This window comes from Octodon degus, unplaced genomic scaffold, assembly GCF_000260255.1.
Source record: "Octodon degus isolate 3935 unplaced genomic scaffold, OctDeg1.0 scaffold00005, whole genome shotgun sequence".
NCBI classification, from domain to species: Eukaryota; Metazoa; Chordata; class Mammalia; order Rodentia; family Octodontidae; genus Octodon; species Octodon degus.
This window is the reverse complement of record NW_004524581.1, coordinates 30,105,369-30,116,544: the sequence shown is the minus strand read 5'-3', so window position 1 is coordinate 30,116,544 and position 11,176 is coordinate 30,105,369. Positions and strand designations below refer to the sequence as shown.

The window sequence follows — 11,176 nt, the reverse complement described above, 5'->3', positions numbered from 1 at the left end:
TTCAAAATTAAGGGCTAAAAATGGTGTGTGGTCCTGGTTACTAAACTAGTACATCTCCATCTTACTGACAGGCCGTCAGGACCCACTCTCCCATATCCTGAGCCTCTACTCACCCCTGCTCACCGCCCATCTTTGAAAAGGATTTTTTTTGTTGTTGTTGGCTCAGGTGGATCTGCTAAGGCATGAGGAGCTGGGGATCGAATCACGGTGCCTGCGCCTGACTGGGTTTGCCCCAGCAGGCACTTAAAAAACTGAGCTAATACACAAGCCTGCCATCACAGCCCATCTTTGAAAGCTGGGGTAGCCACAAAGGCCCTTGGGCACTACTCTCTTGGCAGGGGCTATGGCTGGGTCACAGCAGGCAGCAGAGGGAGGGGCCTTCTCAGGAATAGGGGAGGCACCCTATACAACCTGAGCTGGCCAGGGAGGTGGTGTGAAGCACCTGTTTGTTCTACCAAGAGGGCTGGGCTCCTGACCCCTGCAATTACCCCTCCCCATCCCCTAGATAAGCTGAAAGCCCCCCGCCCTGTCACCCAGCCCCCGTGGGAATCGCTCAGGTCAACAACTACCACCAAACTTGCTCCTGGTGCCCAGGGCCCAGTGACTTGACAGGTTACAGCCCCAAAAACAAATAGATTCTGCCAAGCAAATAACTGTTCAGCAGAAGGGGTGTCAGGGACTGTCTGCGAGCGCATTGGCGCTGCCAGAGACCCAGGTGATGGGGTGGGGCCCTCTCCTGCAGAGAATAAACAGCTACAGGTGACTGGAAGGAAGGAGGATGCAGGTGCACTGTCACAGGTCTGTTCTGGGAAGAGGACACTTGCTGAGGGTCTCAGGGTGTCTCCCAGGCTTCTGCACGCTGGGCTGTGCCAGGCTGCTCTGAGTCGTCTCACAATTGGGCCCCTGGGTAAGACACTAGCCAGGCCTATGTATGTCCTGGCCAGATCCTGCCCCCACACCTACGCCCTAGAGCCCCTAGCCCACAGCCATCATTTAGAATGCAGCTTGGCCAAGCAGGGTCTGTAGATGAAGGGCTGGCTCCGCAGGACCCGGCAATAATGCTATCATCTAGGAGAACACAAAGGGCCACCCGGCCAGCCACTGACCTCAGACTAGGGCGATGCCTCCTCTTGCTGACTTCACTCTGCAACACATGGGGTGAGGACATGCTGGTTTCCAATTTAACTTACCTCGGGCTCTGAGGCCAGCCCCCCAAAACCTACCCAGCCCATCATAAACCAGGAGGGTTTTCAGAACTGCAGCCACCCTGGCAAGTCCTAAAATGCATTCTCCTTTCTAAACCTTGGGAGCTCAGGTCCAGTTGGGAATGAGAAGGGTACCTCAATGCCAGCTCACCTGCTGTCCCAAGAGGAAGGATGTCCCCAACGCTGTCTTCTGTGTGTGATGTGCAGGCCGCACAGCAAGGGCCCCAGTGATGCTTGCAAGTTGAGCAACGCTAACTTGGCAGGGCCTGTGTGTGTGCTGGGGACAGGGTGGTAATCAACAAAGGCACGGCACTCTAGGACCTTAACAGCCACTTGGAAGCTGATTCCTGACCTTTCCACTGGGCACTAGGAAGGACAGCATGCCCAAGTACAACCCCAGGACTGAGTCCCAAAAATGCAAGGAAACTCCTGGTCTCAGTATCTCCACTGAGGAGATAAAGACCCAGAGACACAAGTGTCATCACAGAGCCACTGCAGTGTCCCACCTCCATGCCAGGTAGGTTTGGGGTAGCAAGAAGACACAAGGGCAAGTTTTTTGTGTGTTAATTTAATCATACAAATATTCATTTACACAGTAAGGAAAACCTCATCTTCAGCTCCTCCTAGGCACCATGAGGCCCCACCACAAACACCCACCCACCCACCAGCTCGCTCATCACACACTCGGCTGTCCAGGTGGAAGTGGCAGCCCCACTGCTCCCACACTCACCCATGGAACCAAGGGAAGGTGACACAGGGCAGGCAGGTTGGCGGGGTATCAGCTGCCCCTCTGAGCCCTGGCAACCCTACCTCGCTCTCCTGCTGGGGCTCAAGACTGAATTTGGGGAGAGGTTCATTCTCACCCGCATCTCACCTTAGCGGCCTACAGGCCACCAGCTAGCTCTGTGAGTTCTCTCCAGGCAGGACATGTCTTTGATGGGCTACGGGCTATAGCCAGTCCTCACTAGGAAAGAAGCTGTTTCTTGCAGAAAAATGCCCCAAATTCAACTGTCCCCACAGCAAAAAGAAAAAAGGCATGCACACGTGCACACACATTCACACACACGCCCCTCACTCCAGACCGCTTCTTCCCCAGACTGCACTCCTCCATAACCCCAGCCAGGCTTAGGGCCCCTCACCCAAAGACAGTGGCTGGCCCACTTTGTGGGTGCCAGATGCTGGCATCCTGCCCAAAGGTGGACTGCTGCGCTTGAGGATTCTGAGGAGCAGGGACTCCTGGGGCTGAGAGAGAGCCTCTGCCATCCTACTACATAGGGGAGAAGAGGCATCAGGCATTGCTCAGACCTTGCATTAAAGGGAGAATGATGGTACCAGTGCCCTCCTCTGACCCTGGCGAAGCCACCACTCAAAGCCTGCACCTGCTCTGGCCTTCTGTAGAAAAATTCACCTCTCAGAGGATGTGCACAGAAATTGGTTTTCCTTGGGAAGGAAGCCAAGGTACCTACAACTTGTCAGGCGAGGATGCCTACAAGCAAGAGGAGTGGGATGGCTCCAGCAGGTCTGGACTTACATGAAGCCTTTGCTGGGAACCTGGGACAGGACACCTAGTGTAGGCAGACAGGGAAGGAAAGCAGGAAAGCAGAGGGTGTGAAGCTGCCCAGGATTCTGCCAGAGGCAGCTGGAGACAACCTGCTTCAAGGCTGGCAAGCAGGAATGGAGGGGCATGTGTGCACTCCAGGGTGGCAGTGTCCCAGAGATTGGCACCAGCAGCAGCAGCAGCCTGGGTCTAAGAAGGCTTTGAGACAGAAAGCCATCCTGAGACCTGTGGTGCAGCACCCAGAAAGGACTCCCCTCGGCTCTGCTAGGGAGTGGGGTACTGTGTGCATAGAAAGTAGGCGCTCCAAGGACACCTAGGCCAGTCCCAGCTGCAGGCCCTTCCCCGTGATGAGCTCCACTCTTCTCCAAGGCTTCTGGAGCGAATTGAAGATTTTTGGGAAAAGGAGAAGTGAAGGGGAAACTTCATACAAGCTTCTTGCCCACAATCAAGCATTTAAAAACAAAGAGTCTCGGAGGAGATGAGGAACACCACACACTTCGGAACTCAGACACCCACACAGTGACAGACAGGCAGGCAGACCCTCACCACACCCAGGCTATAGGACCCCTTACAGCCACTCATCCCCTGGAACCCCTACTTTTCTCACCCCCAACCCCAGTGCAGATAGGGGTGTGGTCACAGGCAGGGGACCCCACAACTGCACCCTCGAGGCACACCCCTGGCTCTCAAACCAACCAAGACTCGAGGGAAGGAGGGGGCTGAGAAGAGGGACTTTGCATATTCTTGTATCTTTGGCAGACAGCTGTGCTAGCCTGGTTCAAGCTTCCCATGGAGACCACCACATCTTGACCTGCTGGAATTCACAGGATACCAGCAGGGCCACCTGCGCGAGAGCAGAGCACCTCTGCTCCAGCAGGGCTGCCCCTCGCCCACCTCCTCATCCGGGCCCAAGCTTCCTGCTGGGGTGAGGGGCTCTCCCTCCCACCTAAATGTGGTCTCCAAGATCAAGTAGTCAGTGACTGTGGCCCTGCTCCATGACAAATTCCTGGTTTGGGGCTGCAACTTCATATCTTAATAGCTCAGCCTCCACCAACAGGCTGTGAAAACACCACAAAGAACAACTGCAGGGAAACAAGGCAGGGAGTTACGTGACACAGAGCAGCATGGATGCCCCTCCCTGGCCTGCTGCACACTTGCTGGTGAGCTGCAGCCGCCTCCCTGTGCGGCACAGGCACGCACATCTCCCCCGAGCAAGCGGCAGAGCCACTCTCCGTGAGCGGGGAGCAGCTGCACGGAGAACGGATGGCAGCACGACAGTGCTCCGCCTGCCACAAAACACCAGGAGAGCGACCCAACGGTCACAGGCGCGCACAGCCTTGGAAGCTCCCACGGCACCGAGGCCTGTCCTCAAGGCTTCCTCTGTAGGCCACACAGGGAAGTTGGTCTTCAGAGAGGTTCTGGTGCTAACAAGCCACAGGGCTGACAAATACAAATGTCAAAGGCGTAACTCAACAGAAGATTACAAAGAAGAGAGGAGGAAGGGCAGACTTAGCAGCTGATGCCACCAGAAACAAATGGGGCCAGCCCGCTGGAGCCCTGTGGCACTGACCCACAGCCCCCAACGTGTCACACTGGCTGTCGAGCTGAACCACTTCAGGAGCACGCACTAGTCTACAGAGCATCTGACCCTCATTAAAAATGAAATGGGGCTGTAGGGGAAAATCAATGTGCTCAAAACTACAACCTCTGTAGGCAAAATAATTTTGTTTAAAAAGATGGCTTATTTCCCCCATTTAGAACTTCTTCCCTTCCCTGATTGCCCCAGTGACTTATTAGACTGACACCTAATAAACAAAACCCAAGGTGGCTGGCTGTGTGGATTTCTTGGTAGCCCCAACACCATCCCTGCGATCCGGCATTCACACATGCATACTGAGTTCACTCCACACTAGTCTGTTCTGCTGCTTCCTCTTCTTCTGGGATGGGAGTCAGAGCCAGGGGTCCGTGCGATGTGATCTGGAATCCAGAGGAACCCCTTGCCCTCCCCCCCAAAGTCGGGCCTTCTGTCTTTTGTTAATTTTTCTTCTTGCTGATACCCGTTTAAGACTGGCCGAAGGGGTAAGGCCCGTGGAGCCCCTGGAAGAGAGTGAAGACAGTCAGTGACAGCAACACAGCAGTGCAACCTGACAACCAAACCAAGCACTGGACCTATTAATCCCCAGAGAGCAGAAGGAAACCCCAGCCACAGAAAGACCAAGCCTAAGGTGGCGCTCGCTGGACAGAACCCCAGCAGACCAAGGATCGGGACGTTCCAAGTTGCTCAACTTCGCACGGAGAATGACACCATCCCAGGATGGTGGCCGCAGAGACTGCCCATCTTGCAAAAGCTCTATCAGCGGTTGCCAACACCCTCCTCCCACGTGGCAAAGCTTTCCTATTTCCTTCTCCACACAGTACCGCACCCCCATTCAGGAGCCTCCCACACCACTTTATTGCTACTTAAGACAACAAAAATGCAGCAAAAAGAGCGAGCGCCTACCCAACACCTCAGCACCAGGCATGGTCTAGGGATCTGTCCTCTGTTGTCTTTAATTCTCACCTCAGCCCTGCCAGCCAGATGAGCACTGCCATACCCATGTTGAGAGACTCCCACTGGACCGCATAACTCTGAGGCTTGTACGAGGTCTTATGGTTGGTAAGGGATGCCCCTTACCAGCCATACATAGCTGGGACTCAGCCAAGTCTAATGAACTACAGCGTTCTATCCTGCCACATGCTAAGATTTCTTCCACATTCCCAAAGGCACTTTCTCTATGCTGCTACGGCTGGCTGGAAAAGACTTCATGGCCTTACTTTTCTCTTTATTAAGGAGACAGGAGATGTGTTGATATCAGTACTTGTTTAAAACTGAAGATGGATATTTCTCAAACTGTGACCCAGAGTGTCTGACACACCTCACCCCCTAGGGTCACAAGAATCATCATCCTGCCAAAGCCAGGTCTGTAAACAGCTGCTGAGCTTGGGGACACTCTTGACTAGATCATGCCATCCACCTGGTTGCAGCCCCTAGGCCTCACAAGGGATGGAGGGAGATGCACAATGTCTCAAGTCCATGCAGTGGGTACAGACATGCACACCTGGGAGGTGAGGCCAGTCCTGCTTCCTACTCTGCACCAGTTCCCCACGTGACCCAGGATCACTCTTCCTCATGTCGCCTTAGCTGCCCTCCATAAATCCTTCACAATTTAAGATTTTAGGAGCTCAGGAGGCTAACCAATGGTATTCTAAGAAAAAATACCCCTGCAGAGGTCAAAGCTGCCACAGGTGGGGGAATATGAAGTTAAAGTTTCCATCGCTTCTTCAGTGGAAGTCATGCAAGGCAGACGAAGAAAGCCCTGCCACCCACAGAAAGCCCTCAAAGACTGGAAGTGTTTCTTGTTGCTTCGTGGATTTGCCGAACAACACATCTCAAGGTAAACAGGAAGGATGGGCAGCCAGCACTGAAGGAGTGCCCACTATGTGCCTGGTGCTATACCACACTTAGTGTTCTTTTAGTCCTCCAAAGATGCACTGACAAGCCAGGGAGGTAACACATCAAGGACATGGCACTGCTGAATGGAGCAGGTGGTGTGTGACAGATACTACTACACCGGCAGGCAATTATTTCTGTAGCCACCACCCCCACCAGCTTAACCGAGTCTGGGCTGGGGTGGCAAAGGGCCTGGCCGGAGGATCATGTGCAGCAGAGGCAGGAGGTAAGGTGGCCTAGGTAGGTGCTCTGACCACTGGTATTTTATTTAATGACTAAGACATTTATGAAGAAAAATGCTAACTCCCTTCTACCCAAACAGTGGTATATAAAGGCAGCTTAAGGAACATGACTTATTTTTGTTGTTGTTGCAGTGCTGGACCTCACACATGGCAGGCAAACATTCTACCCTGGGCCACACCCCAGGCCGGAACAAGATCTGTTTTTCTTCCTCCAATTTAACTACACCAGTTCAAGGAAGCAAGAAGGTGGGGGCCAAGATGGCTCAGTAGAGTAAGTGCTTCCCTGGCAAGCACAAGAGCCTGAGTTCAATCCCCAGTTTTTTTTTGTTTTTGTTTTTGTTTTTGTTTTTGTTTTGGGGGGGGGGTTGGCAGAACCGGGGATTGAACTCAGGCCCTTGCGCTTGCCAGGGAAGCGCTTATTCTACTGAGCCATCTCCCCAGCCCCTCAGTCCCCAGTGCTGGAGAGAGAGAGAGGGAGAGAGGGAGAGAGGGGGAGAGGGAGAGGGAGAGGGAGAGGGAGAGGGAGAGAGGGAGAGGGAGAGAGGGGGGAGGGAGAGGGAGAGGGAGAGGGAGAGGGAGGGAGGGAGAGAGAGAGAGAGAGCATGAGCGAGCACAAACACTTTTATTTCAGAACTACTTTATGATCCTGACTCCCAGTGTGCAAAATTTAGGCGTCCAAGTGAACCACAGAAAACAGGTGATACAATACCAACTGCAGAAAGCTGGTGAAAATCCCAAGAACAGCCTACGTGGGGCACTATGGCAGGAGGCTGGGCAGTAGGGCCTTTCCTTACAGAAGGTGGGGATATCAGAATGGAAACCTATCCACACTTCAGATTGTGCTCAAGTTCTAGGACCTGGTGTAACAGGTTCTGGTGGTCAACTCCAGCCAAAAGGTAGAATTTGGCACTACAGAGAACGTTCACTCTCCTCTGGGGCCTAGTGACTTTTATCTGCAGGAAAGCAGGTGCCAAGTATTAACTAACTTGCTATCAGTGACTTATCTTCTGTAACAGCTGTGCCATTATTAATAAGGAAAACGGATCAAAGGGTAGATGTATCAGATGATTTCAGAGAACACTGAATTCAACTCTGACCCCAGGTAAAATTAAGGCTATCAGCATGATTACAAAACCTAATGAGTTCACCGCAGAAAGCCACCCTCCTCTCTGAGGAATGGAATCAAATTGCACAGGAATTTGCCAAGATCAATTCATCCATGCTAAATGTGGATCTGAATACTGGAGGCCAGAAAAACCTGGTTGGGCATTGTGGTGCACCTCTGTAGCCCCAGCTAATTCTGGAGGCTGAGGCAGGAGGATCGTGTGAGACCAGGAGCTCAGGACTAGCCAGGAGAATAGAACACAAGCCCATCTCAAGGCAAAAAGTGACTTCAGGTCTAATGGCCAGTTCCCCAGGGTGTACCTGGCTTGTACAGAAATGGGTTTTCAAAGACTACACTGCTTAGGCAAGCTCCATACCCTTCAGCTTTGCACCACCCCACTGGTAAGTACTGGGGCCTGACTGTTGAGTGACCAAGCTAAGAACAAAGCTCCACACTCCCCAGATAAGGCAGAGTGGCCTCTATGCTCATCAGCGTGGGGAAAGTGGCCTTGACCAAACCCTTTAGGTTTTCACTAATTAGAAATGAAATTAAGGGGGCTGGAGAGATGGCTCAGTGGTCTAAAGCACCTACTTAGAACAAGCTTGGCAAAGCATCAGGGACCGCGGTTCAATCCCCCAGCACCACATGCCAGCCAGCCCCCCTGGTGGGCTGAGCTGGCCACACACACACACACACACACACACACACTCTCTCTCTCTCTCTCTCTCTCTCTCTCAAATAAATAATTATTAAAAAAAAAAAAGAAATGAAATTAAGGTTAACAGGCAGGATAATGAATGCACTTCCAGAATATTCTATCAGGCCCCTCTTGGAGACTGCTGACTGCTCAGGGAGACTGGCTGGTGGCATAGCAAGGTCACTTCAGCAGGAGTGCTTTGTGGGTGATTTAACACTGCTGTTTAAACCATTTTCATATGAAAGTCCCCCCAAAATTAAACATGTATATGATGTACTGGCCAAGGATGAGTGTGAAAACCTGGCCCCCTCTGCAAAAAATAAAAATAAAAATAAAAAGCTTTTTAGGCATAAGGTTGGTTGGGGGCGGTTTATAGCCTTCTAATTGCCAATCTGTTTAAAAGTTTAACTCAGCTGTGAGTGTGCCAAGTTATTTCCCCTGACACCCTCTGCCTCATTTGCTGAGACACGCCCTGGTGGGGACTGAACCCAGGGCCCTATATACACAGGCAAAGGTTCTGTCCCTAAGCCACACATCCTGCCTCTGGATATTTTTTATTATTATTATTTTTGTTTTCTGAGATAAGAGTTCTGCTACATAGTTCTGACGGTGTCTAACTTGCAGCAATCCTCCTGCCTCAGCCTCCTGCATGCTAAGATTACAGATGTAAGCCACATCTGGCTTTCTGAATAGATTCTAAAAAGCCCTGTAAGAGCATTTCTCATACTTACCTCTGTAACCATCTTTCTGTTATTCTTAACTAACCTCTATAGTTCTTCTGGGGAACTTTCCTCTGTCCACTCATCCTCCTTCCAACTACCCACCCACCGACACTCCACCTCCTGTCATCCACAAATGCTTATCCTCCCTCTTCCTTCCTCCCATTTTACATCCTCTCCACAGCCTTCCATCATCTAAGCTACCCAAGGCCAAAGACAACTTTCATAGCCTTCAAATAAAATTTTAAAAATCACCATGAAGAATCAAACTCTAACATAAATAATGAGAACACTATCTAAAGTCCGATAAGGGGCCTGGCTGTTGAGCGACCTGTGCTGAGAGGGTCAGTGCTAGTGCTGCCTCCACACGAAGCTCGCTCAACTCCTATCAGCTGCCTTTCCCTTCCCTCCCAGCATCACCTCACCACTGGTCACGCCACTCAGCGACAGCAGCTGGCAGAGAGAGTACGTTGTCTCTCCTTGCTCCCAGTCAATCACACTTGGTTTCATCTCACTAGGGAAACTTTCCTTGCCTGGCTCTCAAAGGTCTTCCTGGGAAATTCACCCCACCCTTTAAGCATACCTCATTCAGCACAGCCAGGTTGCTGGCCAGTGTCTTGTGAAAACGCCCTACTGGGGTTGCTGCTGAGCCTACCTGCATGTGGTATTCTCGCTGCTTCAGTTCAAATCTACCATCCAGCAAGAAGCCACTTCCCTTACTACTCCAGACTGTACTGCTTTCTCCTTCCCCCAAACCCCAACCAAAGTCAACTGGAATTCAATAGTCTCTATTTTACTGGCTCTCATTCCTTCCCACAGGCTAGTCATGATGGAGTCAGAGAGTCAGTTCTTTGGAGTTAAGAGATTAGCACCAGCTGAACATCTTGAGAAGCCTCCTTGTTACTGAAGCTACTTCTCCATAAGCAACCGGTTTGGAACTGGCCCTCAGGTAGCGCCAGCACAGCAGGAAGCCCAAGGCTCTGAAGCCCTGCAGGAGAAGGTACAGGTGAGCACTAGGGAAGCCCACCTCTTTCTCCAAGGTACAAGAGCTCCTTCTTGTTCTTAGGTTTTGTACTAGTCTTGTTGGATAGGGCAGAGTTAGAGAAAAAGTAGTCATCTGAAATGCAAGCATCTATACCTGGAGACAAATTCTCATGCTTCTGAATCACACTGTTAGCTGTTTAGACCTGCAATTTCACTAGTCTTACTTTGAAGACTTCCACCAGAAATTAAAATACTGAACTCAAGTGTATATGAGAATGAGTCCTTACCACCAAAATGAGGCACGCTGCTCCCATCCTGGGGACACCAGTTTTTTTTCGGAACTGGGGATTGAACTCAAGCCCTTGTGCTTGCCAGGGAAGTGCTTATTCTACTGAGCCATCTCTCTGGCCCCAAGGGGACACCAGTTCTGTTACAGCAATAACAAGGCCTTGCACACAGAAATCTAAAACAATGTTCTGAACCCAAAGCAAATAAAATGGAAAGGACAGCTTTGAAGCTGTGCAGACACACAAGGGAGAGTTCCTGGACACACTCTTAATTCTCAGCCAGTTAGCAATGTCACAAATAACAAAAGACATTTTCTAAGGCTCACAGCATTTGCTGAATTTATTTTAAGAATGCACACATGACCTACGCCAACGCAAACAGCAGCAAAGCTCTTCTGGGTTTTCAAAAGAATCGTCGTAGTGTAGTATCAAGCCAGTCTCCTAGTGCCTCCTCCTGGTACAGACTGGGCTACACTGCCAGAGATCTGGGTCAGGTTCCTTACTTGCTTCCTCCTTGGCCAAAAATTCTCTTGCAGCCCTTGCAGATGAACGAACCGGTCCCTACAACCTGGCTCTAAACGTACAAAATACCTCTGAAGGGCAGCCACCAGACTGCTCACCAGCAAACTGCACCACAGTGCCACCTAGAACACTAGATTAATGGGTCCCTGGGTTCCAGCTCATGGCCCACCCTCAACTTGCTGCGGGAATCTGAGCAGTCACTTAAGGCTTTCCTATTATCCTGTTTACCCACAAAAATCCTAAGAGTATTGTCAATTAAGAATAGGAATAGGGCTGGAGAGATGGCTCAGTGGTCTAAAGCACCTACTTAGAACAAGCTTAGCAAAAGCATCAAGGACCGCGGTTCAATCCCCCAGCACCACATGCC

The 11,176-nt window shown here is 51.2% G+C and overlaps 1 protein-coding gene across 1 annotated transcript in view; it reads right to left on the bottom strand.

Moving 5' to 3' along the window:
• Nucleotides 1-2,105: 2,105 nt before the first annotated feature.
• The window catches only part of CUNH6orf106 (chromosome unknown C6orf106 homolog), a 95,496-nt gene continuing 86,425 nt past the window's right edge, over nucleotides 2,106-11,176 (bottom strand). Inside the window, exon 5 of the mRNA XM_004624214.2 lies at nucleotides 2,106-4,860. Within this exon, the coding sequence (XP_004624271.1) occupies nucleotides 4,825-4,860 (36 nt within the window). The 3' untranslated portion in view covers nucleotides 2,106-4,824. The remainder of the gene's footprint in view (nucleotides 4,861-11,176) is intronic.